The following is a 26,097-nucleotide window of genomic DNA, read 5'->3' as shown; positions in this document are numbered from 1 at the left end:
TGTAGTTTTCATGGAATTTCCTGCTTCACAGAACAGTTAGAATTGTTGCCCTGCTCTTCCCCACCACCCTACCATGCCAAACATCTTCATCAACTAATACCCTCTTTGCCAAGTGTGGAACACAGGCTTTGCACTCATGGGTCTCCTATGGGGCCTGGCAAATTACCTACCCGCCTTCTTCTGAATATTTATGCCCAAATGCCAGGATGTCAGATGCCCGTCCACTGCCATCACAGACAACAACCGGCACGGGAGGGGTGTCTCGAAGGTACTCCAAGACAATTGAGATCACGTTGGGTCCTCCTTCCACAATGAGCGCCACCACCGGAACGCCTTGACCGATTCCTGCATTAAAAAAGGAAAAGAAAAGGAAAAAAAGAGAAAAGAACACAAAGCCAGCAAACCAAAGAAACAAAAAGAGAAACAAAAAGCACAAACTAAAATTACTGAGCACGGGGGAGGTAAGAACACATGAAGGGATAAAATATGGAGCGGAAATTTACTGAAAACCCTTTAGCAGAATTTCCCCACCAGAGAGTCTATTTAACTTTGCTCTCTCCCCACAGCTTCCGGAGCACTGGGGCTGGGGTCAGTGAAGGCACCGATTACCATACTGGTCAGTTGCGGACAAAGGGTGAGGAAGAAGAGAAAGGAATTGGTTAGTAGATGAAGCACTGGGCCAGCAGTGAAAAAATTGGGAGCTAAATGTGATCTTAAGCAAGTCTCATCTCGTATGTATCCAGTGGTTCAGTTTCCTATATGAAAAATGGGAAGTTAAAAAAATGGCACCTCCCTGGAGTCATCACAGAGCTAAGAAAATGCCTGATGGTTCTTTTTATTAAAGACTATCAAAATCAGCTGGGAGCATATTTTGACTTGTTGAATCAACTGCTGGCTAAATTAGAGGTCTATCTATTTCTGCCCTTAAATGATCAGCTTGGTTATTTATTCTTAACAGCATAACAGGCATAATAAAGTACCCCGGAGACATGGCATCTGCCATCTGCCATTATCGTATCCTTCACTACTGAGCAACGTGCCAGGCACATCATGGGTCATCAGGAAACATTTGTTGAATGCAGTTGAATTCAGGGGTTTCACAGACTTTTCCTAAAGTATTTAAGCTATTTATGCTGAGCCATAAGACATTGCTGTTTTCAAGTAAAAACTACCCTAACATCAGCACTTACATGTGGTTCAACTTAACCTATTAAAGAGAAGTATTATAAACAAATGTCTGTGAGAGACACGATGAGAAAGAAATTCAATTTGTTTTCAGGTGACATCTCAAGTACAACCATTGTTCATTGAATAACGTGCTTTTGCCCAGTTTTGTTATCACACTGTATTTTCTCACTCTGTCTTCCCAGAATAGTTAGGGAATTGAGCAGTGCCATATAAATGAGACGGTTTTGCTCAGTACACAGAGTAGTTATCTTAAAAAAGACGTAATCAAGATTCTGTACCACTTCTGTAAATATGAACTAAAAAAAGCCCTTTGTCATCTCAGTTCTCGCTCTTCCCCCTTCTGCTGTGGTTTTATCTTATATCAAGAAACTTCTTTCCTGTGAGAAATAATAGTTTGGGGTTTGGTTTCTTGCTCCATTAATAAGAGATTTATTTGACTTGTGTGGCCTGTTTTACTTTCAAGTGTAAGTCCATCCATCTCCTCGGACCTCATCTTTTCTAAGTCAGTGTTTTTCATGGTTTGATTTTCATCTTAAAGGAATGGTCCAAAATGTCAGTTACACAAAAATTGGTGCTGTTTTAAATCTACATTTTAAAAATGTAAGAAAGTGACAATTATTGATCACGGCAACATGCCAAGATTTTTTTGTTCCCCAGAAGGAATTGGCGAGAGAGATGACCCTTGGACCCACCAGGGTTTTCTGTGCATGCGGTGGTTTTGAGAATTACTCTTTCAAATCAAATGAGAGGGAAGTGAAAGGTTGAGCTGCTCTCCTTTGACCCAGAAGCCCTTAATGACTCAGACAAAAGGCCACTTGCTTTAAAGCTCTTTGGGTGTCTATGAAGGAGACACTTTCCCCATTGCTGCTGATTATGAGGATTAAGTAAGTTCTTGTTGAAAGGCTCTTTGAAGATTAAGGGCTAACTTGAAATGGTAATACAGGACATTTCTTTTGGAGGGAATTTGCTGACATAAAAAATACCCACCCCATTTGGATTTGTATTTTAATATGACTTGGGAAAGAGTCTCTTTTCCAATGTTTAAAATTACTTTAAGAGGTATTTCCCAAAGTGCTATGCTATTTAATTTTTCCTCTTTGCTTTGTTTTAGCACATGCTCCTAAATAGCTTCATATCAAGGAACAATACTCTATATCTGCTGTTTATACCAAATGATGTATTTAGACTCATTCTAGGATCTTCTAAGAGAGGACTTTGCCAAATTCTGACTCTTGAGGACTGATTCTGTCAGTGGGATCTTTACTCCAACTCACAGACCAACTGTAATCCACTCAGTGTTCTTCATGGAGGGAGAAATCCTAGAAGGGACCTTCTAGAATGTTCCAGTGATCTAGAGTCTACCAGACAACAGGCAAGATGGCTGGAAACCTCTTTTTTTTTGAGAGGATACATAGGTTCTGAGGATCAATTTTTATATCATTTGAGAGCAATAAACTGTCAGTTGATTTCCTACCAATATATTTGTCAATGAATCAAACTGTTATAACCTCTAGAAATACAGAAGCATATTAAATGATCAGACTTTCTATATTTGGTATGAAGCTGTTATCAATAAAAATGATGAAAACAACTATAATATATATATAAATATATATATATATACACTATTATTATATATATAGTGCTAAAAATAGGATGGAGCAAAGCATCAAAATACCATCTACTTTTTCATATATATTGAATATATCTGATATATGTATGCCTCTAAATTCTCTCCCATTTCCTTCAGTGATAATACATGGAAATTTGTTCCAGAGACATTAAAAGCTTTTAGAGCCTAAAACAAAAGCATTTTTGAATTTCTTAGTTATGGGTGGTGGAGAATCAGTCTATGCCTAAAAATATCATGCTTCATATAAATTAAACTTGCCAATGTATAGTAACATTAAGCCATTGTGTCAGGACACACACACCCACACACACACACACATTACTTTTGTTTCTGAGAAAAGAAAATGCTACCAAATAATTAGTAATGACCTAAAGCAATGGTTCTTAGCCTACTTTTTGGAAACAAGGATCTTTGAATACTTTCATGAATCTGATGAAAGCTAGTGACCCTTTCACCTGAAAAATAAATGGGCAATCACAAAAATGTTTCTATGCAATTTCAAGGGGTTCATGGCTCCTTGAAGCCTATTCATGAAAACCTTGCAAATGGACCTCTAGAAAACCTCACCCTAAGTTAAGCACATTGATGTATCCGCAAAGAGCATCAGTTTGTGTTCCTTCAGGAAGCTCACCAAGGCCTCTGAGATAAGTTCCAGAATGAGTTTTCAAAGAAAACTCTATGCCAGGGAACTATATCACATTATTAGTGCCAAGTTATATTGACTGGCTAACCTTTTCAGGAGGAAGCACTGTCTATAGGATATCTCTCCTTCCTCCCTTCATTCCCCTCTCTCTCTTCCTTGTTTCTCTTTATTTCTCCTGCTCACATTTTCTTTTCTAAATTACATTTTGGACATAGGATATTAAAAAACATCTCTAGGGAAATTCACAAATTTACAAATTAGAATTTGTAGTATATGACTTCATTAGTGAAGAAAAAGCTTTTTAAAATATCAAGAATGGTATTTTATTAGTGACATAAAGAAAACATTTTGGGAATACAGTGCAGAACCAGCGGGTTCACAGGCCCACTAGCATCTTCTGTATGTCCATAAACAATTCATATAAATTCCTTTGAAGATCCTCACAAATTTATGCTTTGCCCAGCTAAATATACTGACCATTCACGAAAGATAGTAGTTTAGATTTACAGCTTTACAAGACATAATCTCTATTATTCAGGAAAAAATTTCATTTTATCTAGATTCCTCAGGAAGCTTTTCTGTAAATACTTGTACTTCTGGTTTTGGGAGAAAGTGGGTTAATTCCTTAGTTGGTTGAAATAATTTTTCATTTTCTACCATAATCAAAGACTTGCAGTAGTTCTCAGAGATTTCCATTAGAATCTAATTTTAGAGCAATATAGAGTTGCTTAAGCAGAAAGAGGCAAGACGCTTGCCACACTTTAGCTTTTTCAGTTTTGGAACTGGAAGCATTATAGCCAATGAAAATGGGAGCTGGAGTAATGGCTGTAGCAGCTACGTTCTCCAGGATTCCAGGTTGACCTAGGGCTTTCAAATTACAAACTGAACCCCAATTAATTGTTCTTTGTGAAAGATAACCTCTTGGACTTTTGTGACATTTTGTTGTGACTGCTATACAACTCAGCCAGGGCTCCCAATAAGGCAAAAAATGTTGAAATTGGCTTAAACCAAGACTGGGTTGGGTGTTGTGAGGAGAGGAGGTGGCAGGAATAGAAGAATGTCTTAAAATTCCAAAAAGCTTTTTTTCTCTCTCTTTCTGCTGGCATGAGAAATCCATGATCAGTTCAGGCACTTGTGACATTTGGTGTGTTGTAATGAAATGCCTGGATAACTGAGAATTTTAATCAAAGTAAATTAACACTTTGGTGTTATGTCAACATCACCATATAAAATGCCTATGGACCTGAGGAATAATTTATTTGCCGTTAGAAAATGGTCCATATTTACATGGAGATGGAGCATAGAAGATTGATCTTTAGCTACATCTTAATGACCAAGGCCACAGATCTTGTGATTATTACAGTATACGCCATTTTAAAAGGACGGTTCAAACTTTGTGTGAGAGATGACTAACTGAAGATCTTGAACAGTTCAGGACTGAGTCTGTCAGTGGTGGATGGACGTTTCCATTTATCAGCTAAAGCCATGTAGCAATAACATGAACAGGGTTCATTCACTGGCCTTGCCAGCTCTGGGGTTATGTGATTCATGATAATGCAGAAGTTTGTGGGAAAAATTCATATGCTTTGAAATTACACGTATAATGAGACTTTATCAATATATTTTCTGCCACACAATTTTAAATTTGCATAATTGAAATTTGCATAAAATTGTAAAGCATTGAACATGTCCCACGAATCCACTTCTCACTTGACTATCCCAGTCTTTGACTCAATGGTTGACTCTACCAATGGGACACTGGTCACCACCTCCTGTATTTGGACAATATAATGGGGCCATAAAAACTCAGGAACTCCCTAAGATCTTACATTTTTTTTTAAACAGAACCTTACACAGACTTGGGGGACATTAGTACTTACTGTAGTGATGGGAAAAGATGCAGTCAAGCTATTTGCCTCATTTTAATCGGCACCTTTTGCTGCCTACTTGAGAAATAGTGGCTGAAATTTGCCTAATAGCACAGCTTTTCATAAACAGTTTCATAATTACATTCCTGATGCCCTTAACTATTTAGTGCATTTCTTCTGTGGTCTGAAAATTGTGGAATAGATTTATGAAAATTACATAAAGATTTATGAAAATTACATAATCCATTGTGTTTAACTCACAGCACTCAAAATTATTCTTGTTTATTAAGTTTAAGATGCTTACAATTAGAAGATTCCCAGCACATGAATATTCAGGTACAACTGTAGAATATTATTGTCCAGAAAGAGAATATTTTAATATGCTATATTTACTGCAAAAGGAAACATGATTGGAAATCTTTGAGCAACTAAGGAACAGAGTGAACCCAAAAAAGTGTCTAGGGACAACATAAGAAAAAAAAACATCTCATTTTAACTAGAATAGCTTTTCAGTCTTCTATGGAAGCAGATGTTTTGAATATTACCTTCATGTTTTAGAAGTAGGATGCACTGTCCATTTAAGACAACAGAACTATAACTGGAATGTGTCTGACCTTACTTGGAAATGGGTAATAAACCCAAATATCTTTTAGTGAATCCTGGTGATGTACTCAACTGGTGAATGCCAAACCCAGTGCAAGCCAATCTTGTGTGTCATTATCGCTACATTTTTTTGCCACTATAAGCCGACACCTAAATTGATGCTTGGGAAAGTGTTTGGAAATATAAAGTACCACAAAAACTACTAAGCAGTCAAAATAAAACCACATGCAACAAGATGCTTCACTTCTAGTCTCTCTGGTGGGGAGGAGATTCCTTGAAAGATCGCTGGGTTCGTTCCCTGAGGCTGGGACTTCCCAAGGTATAAATTTCCAATTCACTTTAGGACTAGACAGGGGTAAGAATAATGTGAATTTCTTAATTATCTTTTCCTCTCATCACCAATCCCTATGGTAACTCCCTTATTGATATTTAACTTAATGGGCCTCCTCCATATACAATCTTTCCATATTTAAAGCTAATGCTAATATTTCAGAATAAGCACACATGTATATTTTATCTTGGCATTTAAAATCTCAGCAAATGGGCCGGAGATATGTAGTTGTCAAGACACTGAAGATATAGAGCTTGCGTGAATGGGAATGCCTCTGAGACACTGATAAATGATTGAAAACTGATGGTGCATAGCATTTCTTATCTTGAAGACTGAGAATGTAGAATCCATGAATTAATATGGCAACCCCCCCTTTTTTCCTGTTCATTTTCAGTACCATTTAACTAATCTATTCTGTGCATTATCAATGCTCCAGGTATTTTCATAGGAATCCACCACCAGCTGGCTTCCATTTTGGGCATTGTCTTGCTTTACTTTTCTGTTTGGCAATCAGAGGGCAAAGGACAGAACTAGGGGAGTAGAAGAGTGGATTGCATAGGAAAACTCCGTAAGCCAGCCAAAGGGTTCACTGTGGCATGTGTCCTGGAAACCCCCATCACGTCCTCCTTATCCGTATCCTATCAGAGAACTGGACTGTCCACAGCACAGAAGGGCTGCCTTACTTGGCTTCTTCAGAGCTGGTTGGCCTAGAGGTGGATTCCAGACCTGCAGTGGGCCAGATTTGCCTTCCTGGAATTGAAGTGGAGACCCTGGGCCCAAGGTCAGTAACTGGGAGGTAGGCTGAGTGGGCAGTGAAGCCTCTTTGAAGTGAAGCTCTGATGGGACCGTGGGAGCGTAAATAAACAAGCAAAGAAGACTGTATCCAGGAAGAAGAGAAGGGAGCAGAGGGACCACAGAGGAGAGAGCATGTGGACTGAGTGAGAAGGAGGGAGGAAGGATGTGTGTGGGGGGGTGTGTGTGTGAGAGAGAGACAGAGATCCAGAGGGAGAGATTGCCTGGATTTATTGGTGACTCTCCAGTCCCAGTTATAGTCACTTGGCTATAGTTCCTGCACAGAGGCACCTATAGACAAATTTCTCTGTAAAGGGCTAAATAGTAAATATTTTAGGCTTTGTAGGACAATGGGAAAAATAGAGGATGCCATGCAAGTATCTATATAATGAGAGAAAAGTTTATACAGAATTTTATGGGAGAATTTCAAAATACAATTGAATACAATTTTTTGTCTACTAATGAGACAAATGGAATTTTATATGGATGCTGAAATTTGAATTTCATATAGTTTTCACACGTCACAAAATATTCTTTTATTTCCAAACATTTAAAAATGAAAAAAAACATTCTTAGCCCGTGAGCCATATGAAAACAGGGTGGGCCATAGTTTGCCGAACTTCCTGTAGACACGTTTCTGTCACTTATCAAAAATACCCCTTTATCGATTTTGAGCGAGTTTCTCTTTATTGCTACCAAACATTGCCCTCTCCAGCCTCACCTCTGCTCACTCTAAAGAAGTCTTCACCTGTCCTTAACCATCCTGAAAGTCCTCATGTGCTCTTGTCTCAGCGTGAAGATCGCAGCAGGAAAAGTAGGTGAGGAATATTTGCATAAGAGGAATTTGGCATAGCAGAGATTTCTTTTTACGTGGTAGAGCTTTAAGAGGCGATATTCAGGTCGAAATTGGGCATAAGCCTATGCTCTATGTAGGTGTCAGGTGGGCCTTCATTTTGCAGCATAACTGATGCTCATGTGGGGAGCCTGGTTACCAGTCACGGTAGCTGCTCTGCTTCTCTCAAAAAGAGAATGAGTCACCTGTGTGGTATATAAAGGAACTTGGCCTTAACAATGGAAGGGGTTTAGATCCGTTCTACGGAGGGCTCTAAGCGCAAGAGCAGAGTGAGTGATCGCTCCTCTTTGAACATTCTTCATCCCTGGAGAGCAGCACCATCTTCCACCTGTCAGCCAGGCTGGGACACTTGCCTGCTCCCTGCCTGGCAATGCGGGTGCCAAGACTGGGGTTTTGCCTTGATTTCAGTGGGCTTTCCTGCAAGCCCTTCTTCACGTGATACCGCTCTCATCTCTACACTCTGGAAGCCTTGACCTGTCTCACTCTCTCAGTTGAGGCTTTTCCTTAGATCCTGGGCTGCCTGCCTGGAACTGGGCTGAATCTGTCTTGTCCTTGTTCTCAGACTCTGATTCTTAGTTCCTTGACCGACTCTGCTTCATTTGTCTGCTGGCTTCCTGTTGACTCCCACTTCCTTCTCAGCATGTCTCCCTCTAGTCTATTTTACCTCCCTGCTACTGTAAACTGTGGCAGTAAGGCTACAACATTAATAACAAGTTGGCTGCAACGATGCATATCCTAGAAGGGCAGAAATACGTCTTGATATACATTGATATACCAAAAATATATTTTGGTATTCTACACAGTATCTAACACATCGAGTTGGCACATAATTCATATGGTTGTTTTGAGTAATAAATGAGTTATTATTTATAAAGCACTTAGAACAGTCTGGCACTTACTAAGAACTATATGGTCAAGCAAACACAAATATAAAGATTTTTATTTATATTTACTAAGCTTATAAAAGGTTTAATGTATAAATGATTCATGAAGATGAAAGAAAAATAAATGCATTTTATATGTTTAAGCCAAAAGGATGCTCTGACAGATAAGTAATTTGAAACATCCTTTTCCAAAGTTTGACTACTCTCTCATGCAGACCAATAATATGCTTAGCAAGCCAAATTCCTTTATCTTGTATCCAAAAGACTAACACTTTCAGCTTTTGGGTGGGTGATCTTTCGTTTCACTCTCCAAATGCCTTCTACCAGGGGCCTCTCCTCAGTGCTTCAATCAGCTTAAGTCTTTTGAGTTCTGTGGGTTGGACAAAGATGTAAACGCCAAATAACAAAACCAGTAAACCGACTCCAAGTATATTATATGCTAATAAACTAACTTAGCTTTTGACTTAATCAATGGGAAAGAGTTATTCCCTTATGGCCAGACAACTCTGATTGAAGTATTCTGCTATTAATGTCCGTATATTACCAGGACATCCAAGTAACATTCCACATGAGTTGTTTCAATAGAAAGGGAACAGCCAATCCCTTGGGCTATAAGGCCAGTATTACTTTCATAAAAGGAAAGAGCCAGCATTATTTTCTTTGGGACCATTGTTTGCAGGCTGAATGTTTTAATGTAATTGATCTAAGTCTACAAGAAAACTCGCCCAAACACAGCTATAGTCTTCTTAGTTTCTGCCCTGTTCAAAACCCACATCAAAAGGCATTCTTTGCCTTCTCAAATGTAAGGTAATCAGCGTGGTTCTAACTCATTTTACTTTATAATACTGTGCCCACACTACCCAATAAATGCGCCAGGATCTAGGTCCACAGCCCATACAAGTTTCTTTGGCTTCTTGGCAGAATTAGTAAGCAGCAGAGCAGCCAGGGGAATTATGGATTGAAAAAACATGGAAAGACCTACCTAGCCTACGGTGCAGGGCCGAGCTGGGGAGGAGAGGCAGATGGTAGGAGAGAGGGAAATGTTGCTGGTAATGGCAGGGCACAATGGTAGTATGTTGTTACTGTACCCTTCCCCAATAATAATAATAAAAGGAACTCTTTGCATCAGTTGAGGGAGACTGCAATTACTTCTCCCTGCCCCAAATGCAAAAAGTTCTATTCTCTCTTTTTGACTTACTCTGTGAGGAACTTATACTCATCGTGTAGTTCCTAGGTTCAAAGACAAATCTTTCTCAGGACCCTCCCTTCCACCCCACCAGGCAAAATTAACCATTCTCTCTTGTATGTTCTTTTAGCATTTACTTTTTTAAAAAGCCCATGCCAATGAATATATTATAAATTTGTCAATCAACTACTATGGTATAAAGAAAAAATTCTCATAGTACTTTATATACCTCTTGAAGTTTTATCTCATTAATTACCTATTTGGGCCTCTCTTTTCTCTGTTAGGTAAGTTTCTCTTTATTATTCCCAGTGTTCTACATGGAGTAGTTGCTTACGAAAATTTGCGGTACAGAAGGAAGGCAGGATTCTGAATTACCGTCAGATATATCCTGATTTCTCATAGGTTAAATGACAATGTAATTATTTCCACAGAAATTTTTAAACATTTTATGACATAAGCAATTTTCCCTCAGTCCGCTGACCTGAGATCCAGGGCACTCAGATCTGATGTAAATTCTCATGAAATCAGGAATTATGCCAAATGTCCAGTTTCTATGCTCATTAGTTTTCCCGTGGACTACTGAAATCGCTTCCTAACTGATTTCCCTCTCTCCACAACATTCATCACGTAACTACGAGTCACCATGCATCCAACACAGTCTTCTCTGGGACAGTCTTTATGGATTCCCATTGCCTATAGATAAGTTTCCAATCCTTATGGGTTCCCGTTGCCTATAGATAAGATCCCAATCGTTCTGGGTTCCCATTGCCTATAGATAAGATCCAAATCCCTTCACATGACAGACAAGGTTCCCCATAATCTGGATCCAATCTTCATTTGCAGCCTCATCTCCTCCAGAACTTGTGTTCACTCTGATTCCGGTCTCATCAGACTACCTTCACGATCCTCTGTCTAGGATTATTTTTTAACTTCCCCTCAGCCATCCTAATTTTCAGAGAGGAGTCTCTCTCCCTACTCCTGGTTTCATGAAGAAGAATTTTTCTAAGCACATCCTTGGGTTTTCGATGCTCTTTTATTCACTTGGGTCCCTGGTAAATTCGAGAATAATAACTGGATTTGCTCGCTCAGGCTCCCTCTTCTTCCTCTCGACGTCTGCCTGCCTGCAGGAAGCCTGAGATCTCCCAGCTCCTCCAGAGGCGGTGCAGGTGTGTGCAGGGGGCTGGGGAGGTGAAGGCTCACCGGGGATTCTGCCTAATTCTGAGGAGTTATTAAGCCCTCTCGTCCAATAAACTTAAAGCCACATCTGATCCCTTGTCTCCCTACTGAAAATGCTATTTTTGAGTTGCGTCAACTACTTTTATTTCTCCAGTTGTTCAGAACGTGGATGAGGAAGAAAGGTGCTATTTAGTGTGGCCCTCAGAGATCCCAACTCAATCTTCAAAGTCCAGTTCCAACGTCTAATTCCTGAGGCCCTTCCTAACTCCCTCAGGAAGTATTAATCATCCATGCCTCTGTAGTCCCATTGTTGCTTTTTAAAAACATATCTTTTGCAGTTATTTTATTCTGCTTTGCTTTAATGAAAGTTTTATCCACTGAACTGTAAACTCCTTGGGACAGAGACCCCCCCTAAGACAGGCCCTCTTAGGCAACATTCTGGTTTCCATAGGGCCTCACACTTAGAAGGTAGTTCAAATGAATGCTTGTGAAATAAAACAAAATTAAAATGTACAATGCCTAGGTTTATACCTTGGGAGCAGCACAGCTGAAGGGACAGGAATAATTGGTAGTTATAAGAGGACTGAATGTCCTATCTCAACACTATTGATGTATATTGCTAAAAGTGTAAATGACAGCCATTTAAGTGGCCCCATGGTGTCCTTTCACCCCCCTTAACTACTGGGGCTCAGCAGTGGTCAGAGACCTAGAGAAGAACGTGCTGAGTGGCCTGGGTAGCTGCTCGCATTTCACTTGTCCATCTGGATTAAGTCTGGAAGAGTCTAGATTTTCAGGGACTCGAATAGCCAATTTTGGTTCAGCTGTCTTGTACTTTTAAATTGAAGCCTTGCTATTTCTCAGAATTGGGCCCAGCTGGAGTGACAACGTGCCCTAGCCTCTGGGGAGAAAGATGTAAACAAAAGTTTACATTCTTCCTCTTCTTGGAAAGATGTTCATGAAAGCTATTACTTCCTCCAGTTGAAGTGAATAGGGAACTATATGACTGAAATGGAAACCTAATTCTCTTCCCTCTCAGGTGAGTGATATATTTTAGCAGCTAAGTTGCTATAGGCTAGGAGTGACCTTCATTCACCATTACAGTTATTAAACTATCTGACTGCCATTGTCATATATGAGACAGAGGAAAGGTACTGATTATTTGAGATCTAGTAATATTTAATCCAATTTCTGACCAACAGTTGGGATAATTAAAAAGTTATTAATTATCTGAGCATCTTCTTCAAAAGATAATGTGTCAAGTCTAATCTGATCAAATCCTTACTTTGACTACATCCTTAGTGAGACATATGGGTGGCAATGTTGTGGGGAAACTTCTTTCCTCTGGATTCAAGTTTCCATGTGGAGGGAGCTCTATAAGTGTGACACCTCTTCCCTTACTCCTCTCCACACACATTCAGTACCCTGATTGATGGCAACTAATGTCCATCCATATTTCTTGATTGGATAGAGGTAATCTACTAAAAGTCTTTCAGTGAAGATGGTTTAGCTTCTTTCTTCCTTTCCCTCCATGGACCAGCGCCAGTCAGTGATTTTAGTAAAGTGTCGGATGTAGACCCAAATTTCTCCTCTGCTTGGCTGTCTGGGGCTGAGGTGAGCAGGCAAGCCCATTTGGCCTTCACACTAAGTCGTTGTCTCCAACAACTTCATTGTTAGTAAAAATGATATTTTGATCTCCATCTGCCTGACTCTGGTGTCCAACTCTCATCCTGTTTGAATCTTATCCTGTCCAAAGTGAAGTATAATTGACTGGGCTTTCTCAAGCTCCAACACCATGGATGGCAATGTTGTCATTTCTGTTTCTGGCATGCACTTTGCAGTGGCATCTAACAAACTTGAGCCTCTGGGTCAAGTTTGTGAACATGAACTTATTTTTTAAGTGCGCATATGGCCTTCTATCAAAGATAATTTTTTCTTAATGTCTTTCTAGCTCCTTGAAAGGGAATGACAATTACAACACGTTAAAAAAGCTAATTACAAATGAAGCAAAACAAGGTTGGTTATGAATTTCTCGGCTGCGGTGAATAATTTCATGTATTGAAGTCCACTCGGCCAACTGACTGAAGGCTGTTTCTTCCTCCCTTAGGGGAAGTAGCAGTTGCTGTGTACCTACCAGGTGTGGGGCACTCAGCCAAGCAGGATGCATACGGTTACTCAATCTATAAGATTGGGTATCCTAGATACATTATTATCCCCTTTACAGTTAAATAAACTGAGGCATAGAAAGTAAATTGCATGTCTGAACTGGGTTTCAAACAGAGATCAGTTAGTAAATGCAGAGTCTGTGCTTTTTGTACTCTGCTGGGTTGTTTCTCACTGGGGTGACCATCTCATTTATCATGCAAATACAAGGACTAACTTTTGCAAATGAAGAGGTCATCACTAATAGTCACTCTGGGATGACAGGGGTAAGCTGGAACGACTTAGTCCTGGACAAGTCAGTCCATTTGGTCACTCTCTCTCTCTCTCATGTCTTAGGGTCTCAAACTCATTTCCGGCAGATTTTAAAAATAGATGCCAACCTCAGATATTTAGACAGGGGCCTGAGTTTGTCCGCTGTTCCTTTGTTTCATCTCTTCCTGGCTTAAAAAGCCCAAGACTTGCTGCTGCCCACCCCTGATTCCTGGGATCAGATTGCCAGCTCCATGAAAACCACAGCTGTTCATGGTCAGAGATTTTCCTTCCTCTTGATACACGGAGGGATGAAGCGTCCGGGAATGATTAGATCGTTAAGCAAAGGAAAATAGCAACAGTCCCACCGCACCTGCATAAATCCTGTAGGGGGACAATATCAATTTAAAGTTTTCTCATGTCCTAGCACATCCTTCATGGTGGTGGAAGTAAATTTCTTCTACTTTTCTTTCTCATAAATAAATGCCTCATTACATTCTATCACTTAAACACATTGGAGTGCCTTGATGAGGAGTCAGGAGACAGTCACGGCCCAGGGGCATGCATGGGTACTTTGGGTCCTTAATCATGGGGCTGTTTAACCTCGTTACCCTATTCTGTCATGTTTGTGTGAAGCAGCCACTTGGCTTATTCTGACTGCTGCCACCAAGAATCATTTGATTGCAATCCTAAGTGCTAGTACCACATTCTAGAAAGTGTGCTATCCTAATGTTATAGATAAAAAAAGTGGCACCCCAAGGACTACTCTTAAAACCCAGATTCTAATGTGCAAAAAATTAGTTTGTGCATTGAAAATGATCACCAGAAAGGGTGTGTAGAAATGCCCATTTCAAGTTCTCAGCTCTTCTTGTCAATATCTGCTCTGACACAATGGCTCTCAAGTTTAACATGCATCAGAATCACCTGGAGGTGCGGTTAAAGCATCCACTGCTGGGCCCCACCTCCTAAACTTCTGATCAGTAGGTCTAGAATGGGACTGGAGAATGTGCATAAGTTCCTAGGTGATGCTATTGCTGCTGCTCCATGGACCACACTTTGAGAATCACTGCCCTGGCATAAAGCTGCAGGGAGAGGAGACTTCTGCCTGTGAAAAGAAGTGAAATCTAAAATATGCCCCAGTGGAGTAAATTAAGAAGCCTATGGAGTAGGACTGAAACACCCATATTTTGTTTCCAATAGTCTATTTTAAAGTTTAAACCAGGAGTCAGCAAACTTTCTCTGTAAAAGGCCAGATGGTAAATATTTTCAGCCTTGCGGGCCAGACGGTTTTTGATGCAAGTGCTCAACTCTACCACTGTAGCGTGAAAGCAGCCTTTGACGGTACACAAAAGAATGAGCACAGACATGGCTGTGTTCCAATAAAGCTTTATTTATAAAGACAGATGGCACACTGGATTTGGCCCACGGGCTGTAGTTTGCCAACCTCTGGGTCTAACTGATGTGATAAGAATGATTTATATAAGGCAACACTGTTAGTTTGCCAAGCCTGCGTATGCCTATGATCAATGAGAAAGTAAGTTGGAAACCTGACTGTGTAAGCCAAGCTTGCACACCCATTTTAGTTGTATGTGATTGATATAATATTGCCCTTACTGGAAGATACGTACTCTTCTTGCAATTCAGCCCCTAGAACCAACTATTTAAAAACAAATGGCTTACCACTTCATCTTATTTCAATAAGGGTTTAACTGCACTGCTGGAAATTACTTAACTATATTTACTACATTCTCTACTTGGTTTTTTATCTAAAAGGAATATCATTCTGTGCAGCAGGATCATTTATTGAATTAGCAATTAATTCATACTTCACTGTTTGTTTTTCCTTCTCCTTATTTCCAAAAGGGCCCACTGGGCTTTCTTTTCTCAGGGGAGTTTTGCGTTACTGGCCTAAAGATAAGCTTTCTTGATGGCTTTTGTTAAAAACCTAAGTTCACTAATGTCCTGAAGAGGAAGAAGAGAATGGCAAGTGTCTTTGATGGGAAGAGGTGGGAGCAGACAAGACAGGGAGGAAATTACTCAACACCTGGGACAGGGAGAAGGGACTCGCAACGTCCCTGATGGTCAGTTCCCAGATCTCTTCTTACTTGACCTCTCAGCAGCATTTGATACAGTTGGTCATTTTTGACTCTTGGAAATATGTTCTTCACTTGGCTTTCAGACAGCAGTCTCTCCTGGTTTCCCTCTTACCTCGCTAGCTGCTCCTCCTTCCTCTGCTTTGCTGGTCCTCGCTAGCTGCTCCCTCCTCATCTCTCTGACCTTTGATAGAAGGACCGTCCACAAGGCTCAGTTCTTGCCCCTTCCTGTCCTCTTCTCTCTTCACTCATTCCCTTGGTGATCTCATCCACTCACATGGTTTCATATACCATCTACACACTGGAAACTTCTATATTTATATCTCCAGACCAAATATCTCACTGAACTTCAGTCTCACATAACTGTGCCCCTTCTCAACATCTCCACACGTGCTGTGAGACATCTCAAACTTGATGTGCCCAAGCTAACCTCCTGATAGTGTCTCATACTCGTCACCCCCATCCTCAACTCCATTCTTTAGCCGAGCAACCCAAAATACTTAGAGTCATCCTTGATTCATCTTTTCCCTCACACACCTCATGTTGAATTTAATGGTAAATCTTTCCTGCTCTACCTTCAAATTATAGGCTGAATTTGACTACTTCTCACCTCCTCAACTGCTACCACTCCTAGTCTAAGGCACCATTAGCTTTTGCTTGGCTTATTGCCAGGGTCTCTTAACTGGTGTCTCTGTTTTCATCCCTGCTCCCCATTCAAGCTACTCTCAACTCAGTAGGTAAAGTGATTCTGTTGACACATACAAGACTACTACTCACTCCTTTGCTCAAAACTCTGCAAACTCCCATCTCACACAGTGAAGGTAAAAGTCAAAGGTCTTGCAATCCTCACTGAATCTGGCCCTTGTTCCCTATGTAGCCTCCTTGTTCATTCCACAGGGCCACACAGGCGTCCTGATGGTCTTCAAACATGTTGCCCACACTCTCGCCTCGGTGCCTTGTGATTGCTGTTCCCTCCACCAGAAATGGTCTTCCCCAAATATCACAAAGCACGCTCCCTCACTTCCTCCAAGTCTGTACTCAAATGTCCCCTTTCTTGGGAAGCCTTCTCTCCGCTCTGCTTAAAACAGCCTCTTTCCTGCACTGTGCGTTTTCTGCTTTATTTCTCTCCTTAGCACTTATCTCTCTGCAATTCACTGTATATTTTATTGACTTATTTTCTGTCTCCTTCCACTCAAAGGTAAGCTCTGTAAGGGTGGGATTAGCACAGGCACCTGGTCTGAGGGGGACTGCTGTAAAGTGCATTTTGGGATGCTGAGCCCTGGGCACCTGGGCATCAGTCATGCCAGCTGCAGCAAAGATGCCACCGGCTTCACTAGGTGCGGGAGCACCAGAGCCTGCTGCCTGGGAGGGACCAAGCAGGCTTGGGCAGTGATTGTATCAGTGGTAACGTTGGCTAAGGGAAGTTAAGAGGCCCTTTTCCAATTCTCCAGGTACACTGTAAGCATGAAGGTGGAGGTAAAGAGAGAGGGAAGATAGGGAGGTAATTGGGGAGAGAAGAGGGGCAGGTGGGGAGAGAGAGAGAGAGATGGAGGAGGGAAGGAGAGGGAGAAGAAAGAAAAGGAAGAGAGAGAGAGGAGAGTAAGGGGAGGGAGAAATATGAGGGGAGAGAAGAGGAAGAAGGAGAGAGGAGGGAGGGGAGAGAGAAAGAGACCTAATAAAGATTAAGATTAGGGGCCAATCCAGTGATGTAATGGTTAAGTTTGCACGCTTTGCTTCAGCAACCCGGGGTTTGCAGGTGGCAGCCCGGGGTTCCCAGGTTTGGATCCCAGGTGCAGATGAACACGTCATTCATCAAACCATGCCTTGGCAATGTTCCACATACAAAATCAAGGAAGACTGGCACGGATGTTAGCTCAGCAACAATCTTCCTTAAGCTAAAAGAGGAAGATTGGCAACAGATGTTAATTTATGGCCAATCTTCCTCACCAAAAGAAAAAAAAAGGATTAAATTTCATTTACCAAAACTAGATTGAAAGGGGGCTTGGAATTGGATTTATCTCAATTAAGGAAAATATTTATTATGTGACATTTGCCACATACCGAACTTTATGAACAATAGTTCATACTCACTGCAACAATTCTTATTACTTGACTAATGGAAACAAATAAATCAACAGAACAAAACAAATCTTGCTTCATGCATGCCAAGAAAACAGAATCTAAGAATGGAAATACAGGGGTGAAGCAAACTTTCCACTTCTCCCCAAATTCCTGATCCGTGCACGCCATGTTCAATCACTGCTTCCTTCAGAATCCCCCATGATTTCATCATAAATTCTGAGGTGCACCAGAGTCAGCATTCACTTCCTGTCTTCTCCCTCTGGGGGGAAGAAATGCTGCTAATGAGGATGGGTTCAGCTCAGACTTGTCTGATGACCAGAAAAGCTGACTCTTCAGTCCTCACACCCCTGTTCGAGCAAAGGCGCACCTGCCTCGTTCCAGGAGGAATTGCCCACAGAGCCCATGTGGACCCAGAGACTCCAGGCTCATTAGCTAACAAGAACTGTTGGTTCCTCTGCCTGAGATTCAGGACTCAGTGTCTGCCTGCAGGGTTGTGGTATGTGGAACTCCGCACAGCTTGTGTAATCTGGCTTCCTCGCAGAACAGGGACAGCCTGTTCAATGAGGGAGAGCGCTGCTTATTGGTTTCAGCTATGGATGCCAAAAAAGAAGAAAGAAAATCAGCTCTTTGCTTATTTGGCCAGTATTAGGGCATAACATCTCTATTTTCCTCAAGGGTTAATGATCTTTAACTGAGGGTTCAAGGTTAAAAGATTTTTATTCTGTTAAAAACCCATCACAACTTTACTACTGACATCTTGGGAGCACTACTTCTTACTCATTTTTCAAGCCTATGTGAATTATATTTCACTCTTACATCTATTCGTTTCAATGGCTTGAAATGATCCAAATAATGTTTTGAAGGGATGGGCAAGTTATTTTAAATCCTGGGAAGCGGCTTTGAAGGGATCTATGACAAATTCCCTGGCCTTACCCACCATCTCAAGCAAATTTAAATCTCAGCCCACTTTTTTTTAAGACCTCCCTAGAGAATGAGATCCCTTATCTTCTCTAAATATATCCCACTGTGAAATTGTTGATTATGGCAGAAAAGTACTCAATCAGCACAAGTTTTCCCATTTATTTTATGTTTGTCTGACTTTCTAAAGTTAGCTATGCATTTCCACTGAATGGCTGATCCTAATCTGGACTGAAAAGCAGCCATGGGCAGTTATCACTTTAACTAAGTGGGGAAAAATCAATAGTTATTTCTTTTTCCGTGTAAATGGAAATAGTGAAGCCATGATGGCCCTGGCTGCTATGAAAAAATATATTTTTAGACTCTGTAAATTCCTAAGATGGGAATGATTTAACAACAATCATGATTCAACAGGAACCCAGTCAAATTTCTCAGAGTAAATGCTTTCATGCCCATGACAGTTGGAAGTATGCATGATGGTCTTTGCCTGTACCTGTTCCAATTCATTTATCCTCCCTGAGTCTTTCTATGTATTATTGTTTGACTATGTGTGCTTCCTGTATAGCTTTTCATATCTAAACTCCTCTATTTCATTTTCATGTCAGGCTGGAAACTAGAGCTAAAAATAAGGCCAGAAAACCAAATATCACTGTTTACAATAAAAATTTATTGAGCACCTACCTGCATGTGCCAGGCACTGTGCTAGGTTTGCAGGATGACAAAAATGAAGACGACTCAGGCTCTGCTCACAAGGAGCTCACAATCTACAGGGGATGGGGGGCAGTGGAGGCAAGTAGATACATAACCACTCTACCAAAAGAGGTGGTGCTAGACAGATGTTTACACAGAATGCTGTGGGAACATGAAGGATGTGGTGAAAATTGAGCCTAGGAGGATCGTGGGGTGTATGTGTGTGAGGTTACCGATAAGATTTCATAGAAGAGAAGATTTTCGATCTGCCACTTGGAGTGTAGGTTTTTGTCAAAAAGGAGAGTTGGGGAGAGGTTGGAATTTCAGCAAGTGTCAAAATGGGACTAAACCACATCCGATGGGGTATGTCATTCAAGGGAAACTGCAAGTAGCTTAGAATGTGTGGAACATAAGGTCCAAATGCATTATGGAAGGAGGAGAAGTTAGAAAAACAACAGATGAAACAATACAGGTCTTTTGGTTAGAAGTGGAACAAGGAAGAGACTGGGTCCCGTCAAGGTCTATGTTATCATGATAGGAACCTATTAGATCTGACCAGCGACAGTAAACTTTGCTGACTTTGAGACCAAAATGCCAGGAAAATATTTGCAACCCAAATCTTTCCAATGTGATGGGAGATCTCAGCGTTCTTCCCTGAATGTAAAAGAACCTACAAGATCTTATCAAAATGGGAGACAGTTCCCCTGTTCAGACTCATTTGTTTACAGGAACCGTCCGAGTCCCTGAACGAGTAATTCTAACTCAGAAAAGGCTGTCTCCTAAAAAAAAGAGAGCTCCTAGCTTGAATTGGCAAATAAGTCAGATAAACAAGACAGGCAAACGCCAAGAAACAGGTTTTGCTAAAATGTGTTCTACCCTTCCAACGTTTTTCTTTTGACTCCATTATTATCTTGATTGACAATGTGGCTTTTCATTAACAAGCATGAGAAGCATTTCAGCGGCACAGCCAACTTGTGCCAAGCTAATTCATAAGATTAAGAGAGGGCAGATGTTTAAACTGTGCAGTCTTCTTCACACAACCTATTCTTCAGAGGAAAAATTCTTTAAAAGGCAGAAAAAACTTTGAACAACACGTTCAGCTGAGAGCATCTGAAAAATAGCAAGTCATTACAGTCCAAAGTCAATTGATCATGAATTTGGTATTTGCAATTTGGATGGTCTTTTACTTGATTGGTTGAGACTACAGGTGGTAGAAAGTCTGAATGATTGGGCTGAATGGGTTAGATCGTCCATAGAAGGCAATGAGATGTTCCTGATACATATGTAACTTGCTGGAGGAAGTGTTACTTCCTTTTCAAGTCATGTGGTTTGAACCCAGGGCTGTTGGTCTTTGAGAGTATAACTTCACCGCTTCCTACTTTCTGGGCTCCCTGGATTAAGTTCTGCTAAGACCTTCAACTTGTAGAGTTGTTATCTATTTCATGGAACATTTATAGGCTCAATGATGGAAAATTTCATGTCATGGTTACCCCAACATATTTGATGATGGTGCAATGATCAAAAAAGATGCCAGTGATGACAATTGAACGTCCCTTTGCCTTCCCAGCCTCCTTCATATATTCTCAGGCATAGGATGACAAAGGGAAGTCCACGAGTCACATGAAGAAAGACTGTAGCCACAGGGACACGATCAGGAGCTCCTCTGTTTCTCCCCATCCCCACCCTCCACGTCATCACCCCGTCCTACTTCCTCCTCATGTTGCTCCTGTGACCTCCACCATCTTGCCACTAACCACCATCCTCTGCCCAAAGTTCTGCCAATGACTAATTCCAATCGAACCAATACTCAACCTATGTCTGGCATAGAGTTTGTGTTCAAATAATTGTTGAATGAAATAATGACCTCCAAATCCTCCAAGGTCACAAAGTTTTAGAGGAGTCTCTTTTTTAATGAAATCATGCTTCCCTATGTGGGGTGAAAAGAACAAGGTTTTTGGAATCATATTAGCTTAGGTTTGCACGTGGTCATGCCACTAACTGGACTTAAGACAAGGGCTGAACTATTCTGAGATGCTGTTTCGTCAACTATAAAAAAGGAAGATAGTAATTCCTACCTTGAAGGATTTCTGTAAGTATTAAAAGAGACAGTGCCTAGCATAGTGCCTGGAACATACGAGTATCTCAATAAATGCTTATTTCCCTCCTTCCTGTTTTATGAGGTATTTTAGGATGATGAATAATAGGGAGTAACTAATCTCTGATGTGGTTGGATGTCTTAGAAGAGATGGAGATAAACAACAGTCAGAAGGAGGGGTAGTGTTAGGAATTTTTAAAGGAAACGAATGCTTCTATGGTTAATTTTCTTGGTTGGGGTTTAAGACGCAATTCATGTTGTCCATTAATTATACTTACCAATTGGGTCTAATTGGCAACTACCCCAAAATGAATAAAACAAGCGGGAGTCAAGAGAGAAAAACGGCAGGCATCCTGTCAAAAAATAAAATCTTTGAAATTTCTACAACCCAATGGTCGGATACACATTTATTAAAGCAGACTGATGATCCAATTTATATAAATTTATACATGTGATGGCAACCCAAGGTGCGCATTGAGACTTAGGCAAAGCATCCAACAGCTCTTCCGTGCCAGCTCTATCTTGTCTCAACACTCCTTCAATTAAACAGGTCCTTAAAATCAGCATCCCCTTTGCTGGAGGAAATATCCTTCATTATTGCAATTCAGACTAGATAATGGCTGTGGTGGTGAAAGGGTTAAATGAGTTACTCCATGTTAAGTGCCGGTAAACAATGCTTAGCACTTAGTAAATCCTCAAGAAATGTTAGCTGTCTTTATATTAATAATAATAATTATGAATCTTTCAATTCTCTGTCTTCCCAGACTAACCGGATTCCTCCCTCTTTTTAAAACATTTTTCTGATTTTTGGAGATATGTGTCCTGTTCTTAGGTGGTTAGCTACTAAAAGAAGTACATTTTCAGAGGCTAATCTACTTAATTCTTCTTCTTTTTAAAGAGGAATTGAAGGCAATGCCAATATGTCTCTCAGTGTGAGAAGTATTATTTACTGAAGAGATCCCCACATTTCCCTCTCTTCTCCTTCTCTCATTGGCCAAGAAAAATGACTAATTAGATACATAGTAGATAGAGTTATATAGATTAGATCTCTATCTGTCTGTCATATAGATCATATATCTCTTTCTTTCTACATATGTATGAATCTATCAATCTATCTTCATAAACGTCATCAAAGACATTTCATTATAATAGATTTCCTACTAATTTGGCTATTCTATCCCAAACTAGGAGATAAATTTAATGGTAAGATCATGTCTCTGGAGTTCTTAACTTACTAAGCAAGCTAGCTTTGGGAGAGATGACTCAGGCTGTATCTCATTTCAAGTCCAGGCCTCAGAGGAGAATTCCATGAGCAGAGGAGGATCTCTGCTGCTGCCCCTTTTTGTTCCTTCCGTAGAAACAACATTTTTGGAGGGCCCCTACTAAGATCCTCAAGTTAGGTCTTCTGGCCCTAGCTTCCTAGGATCAAGCCAGACTTCCAGAGCAGCCTCAACTTGTGGCAATTGTTGGGAGCTGGTGGTTGGGAGGGAGAAGCTGGTTGAAGAATGGCATAGTAGGGTCTCAGCCCGTTTTTCAAGGAACATCACTTGGTAATTCCTCAGCGCCCACAACCTGGCAGAACTGCCTTTTCAAAAGAAAGTACTCACTGGGGAAAACACAAAGCAATATCCCTCAAAGCACAAAATATAAGGGTTAGTTCCTCTGGATTCTTAATTGTTTGCAAAATAACAAGCCAAGGGTAACTACTGTATATTTCCAGAAAGTTACTAATTAGCATGTTCCTGAGAACATAAATTCAGCTTGGGAGCACACACCTCCCCAGGCTGTCTACAACAACTATGAGTGTACAACAACTAGAGTGCTTGCTAAGTACTACAAGCAAAGCCTCAAATAGACAACACCACAAACCCTCCTGGAAATTCAGCACAAGCATTTGTTTATGAACCCAGCACAGGATTGGCTTAGCTTCATCTTCCCTGCAGAGTGAACAGCACACTGGTATTTTCGGTTTATTTCCTTTTCCCCCTGGTTACCAAAACCCTAATGGACAAAAGTTAAAATGACATTTTGGTGACGATCAGCCAGATTTGTTGCATGGTTAAAAATGAAAATGTCTGGATAACAGGTGTCTGTTGATTGTGACCCTAAATGGCTAGATATTTCCTTAACTACCCTTCAGAACACAGTGGAGAATATGATCTCAAGGAGAAAAATGGGAGAATAAAGGGTTTTTCATCAAATGAAGTTGATGCCGAGAGTACCCTGCTTTTGCTCCTTGCTCAGATGCATGGAGAACCTTTTCTGATTTGAGTTCCCCGGGTGCGGTGTTAAATAGAATGAGAAGTCCCTCCCAAACTAAGGTGGTGACTATGCTGTGCAAAGAACGGCAGACTAGGAGTGTGGCATTCTAAGTTCAGGTAAAAGCCGTGACGATTAATTCACTGTATGAATTTAGGCAGACACTTGATCTTTTCCAAGTGGACTTTCCCATCTGGAAAATGAAGGCAATGAACTAGATGAAATAGATATTTTTATATATCTACATAACATCTATCTATCTATATAATATATATCATGTATATAATATATATATAAAATATATATCTATAGCTACATAATAATGTCCCATTTCTCATAGTATTCTGTAGTTTGCCTTCACATTACTCTATTAAGGAGAGTCGATAAAAGAGAAACAATGAAACAGATACATCTTTTCCTTAGGAATTTGATTGTCGTTATTTCCTAAAAAAACTACCTCCAGTTCACTTGCCGTCCTTATTTTTATTAGCAGCTGAAATTTTGCTTATGCAGATAGGATAAACAATTTACTACAAGCAAAATGAAAATGAATTTAATTAGACCACATGCTGTGCACTAAATTTCTGGATGTTGAAAGCTGTCATCTGCATGGTTTGTAGTCCCTTGCCTATATTCCACCTATCAAATTCTTACTTTCAATTACCTCTGCCACGTAGCCCGATGAACATTCCATCCAGAAATGCTCTCTGAATTCCTGTTGTACTTTGTATCATTCAAGGGCATTTGACTGCCTTATAATGCAGCTCTTTGCATCCTGAGAGGCTGGAGAGCACAGTGGTTGGGGCATGGACATGAGCTGCCACTTCCTAGCAGTCTGACCTTGGACCTATTACTTGAGCTCATGGTGCTTTAGTTTTCTTATTGGTCAATGGGAATAATATTGGTCTCCACTTCATACGGTTGTTCTAAGGATTAAATCAGTTATTTTTTGTAAAGTGTTTGGAATAGCCCTCAATAAACACTAGTTACTGTGAACTTATTGGTAAACTCTAAGTTCTTCAAGTGCACAGCTATGCCTTATTTATCTTGCAACCCCTGTGGTGCTTTGTATATTGCAGGCACACAAGCAAATACTGGTAGAGCAATAGAAGTACTGTCAAGGGAAAATACAACAGAAACAGCAGTCACTTTATTTTAAGTGACATATCAAGTTCTCATTTTTGCCATATTTTGAAAAGCTGAAGAACTTTTGATGTGTATTTTGGCTCTATATGGTTTAGTGGAGTAAAGAATGTAGTGGCAGCCATTTTTTCCACTGTGAGCATACAGACAATTTTCAACATGAAACAGCCATTGAACGAGCCAGCTTCATTGCAGGGAGTAGGACCTAGGGAGAGGGGAAGTGGACTTTGGCATGCCCAGGAGCATGACAAAGGGAAAAATGAACAATTCTAGTTCTACTAGATTGTACTCATGGTAGGGATATAAAAGTGGAGCATTTTCAGTAGCCCCATTATAACAGAATATGTAGTTATGGCTAAGGAATGGAAATAAATTTAGGCTGTTTTGTCATTCACCAACTCCAAATAGGTAAGATAGTTCTAGTTCTGATTTCAGCCATTATCCAATGTGAGCATCAAACCTGCTACATTGGTCTCATAATTTTTATACATATCCTTTATATATGATTTGAGAATATTATTCTTTACAATATGTCCTTAGGTTACCAGGATCTAACTAGCCTCTCCCTTAGGTTTCCTGACTTGACTCTTTCCTTTTGTCTTCGAAAGAGCAGAGGATTGCCAGGAGATTGAGCGAGCAAGAGAAAACAAGATGTAACAAACACAGCTGCACTGGCTTCTTACCTTCTGGGTAAGAATGATATACATACACTTGAGGGAGGAAGACACCAAACTCCTACATTACGTGGATAGGTTGACTACTTCCAAAGGTTTCCTCCCTCCCTCCTTCCCTTCTTTGTTCCTTCTTTCCTTCCTCCCTTCCTCCCTCCCTCCCCTCCTCCCTTCCTCCCTCCCTCCATCTCTCTCTTTCTCTTCCTTCCTTCCTTTCTACTGTACAAGCTATTATTTGCTCATTGTAAAAAAACAACATTGAGAAGTTTTTAAAAGGTATACAGTAGTCCCCCCTTATCCACAGTTTCAGTTACTCACGATCAACTGCAATCTGAAAATATTACATGGAAAATTCCAGAAATAAACCATTCATAAGTTTTAAATTGCATGCTGTTCTGAGCAGTGTGATGAAATCTTGCACCCTCCTACTCCATCCTGTGAATTATCCCTTTGTCCAAAGTATTCATGCTGTGTACGCTACCCACCCATTAGTCACTTAGTAGCTGTCTTGGTTATCAGAGGGACTGTCTCAGTATTGCAGAGCTTGTGTTCAAGTAACTCTTATTTTACTTAATAATGG

The 26,097-nt window shown here is 40.5% G+C and overlaps 1 protein-coding gene and 1 non-coding gene across 17 annotated transcripts in view; both read right to left on the bottom strand.

Moving 5' to 3' along the window:
• The window catches only part of TRPM3 (transient receptor potential cation channel subfamily M member 3), a 502,456-nt gene that overhangs the window by 185,502 nt on the left and 290,857 nt on the right, over positions 1-26,097 (bottom strand). For 9 of the 16 annotated variants that reach the window (XM_070248628.1, XM_023627686.2, XM_070248633.1 and 6 more), the window contains exon 7: positions 171-345. In XM_070248628.1, the coding sequence (XP_070104729.1) occupies positions 171-345 (175 nt within the window). Of the gene's footprint in view, positions 1-170; positions 346-21,722; positions 21,798-26,097 lie in introns of all 16 variants that reach the window. The other 7 variants (XM_070248626.1, XM_070248627.1, XM_070248632.1 and 4 more) reach the window with 1 other exon arrangement.
• Positions 20,894-20,961, bottom strand: MIR204B-2 (microRNA mir-204b-2). Its single transcript, NR_032990.1, has one exon. It is a non-coding gene; the product is annotated as a microRNA mir-204b-2 (primary transcript).

The sequence above is a fragment of the Equus caballus genome, chromosome 23, assembly GCF_041296265.1.
Source record: "Equus caballus isolate H_3958 breed thoroughbred chromosome 23, TB-T2T, whole genome shotgun sequence".
Taxonomy (NCBI): domain Eukaryota; kingdom Metazoa; phylum Chordata; class Mammalia; order Perissodactyla; family Equidae; genus Equus; species Equus caballus.
This window is presented reverse-complemented; position numbering and strand designations above follow the sequence as displayed.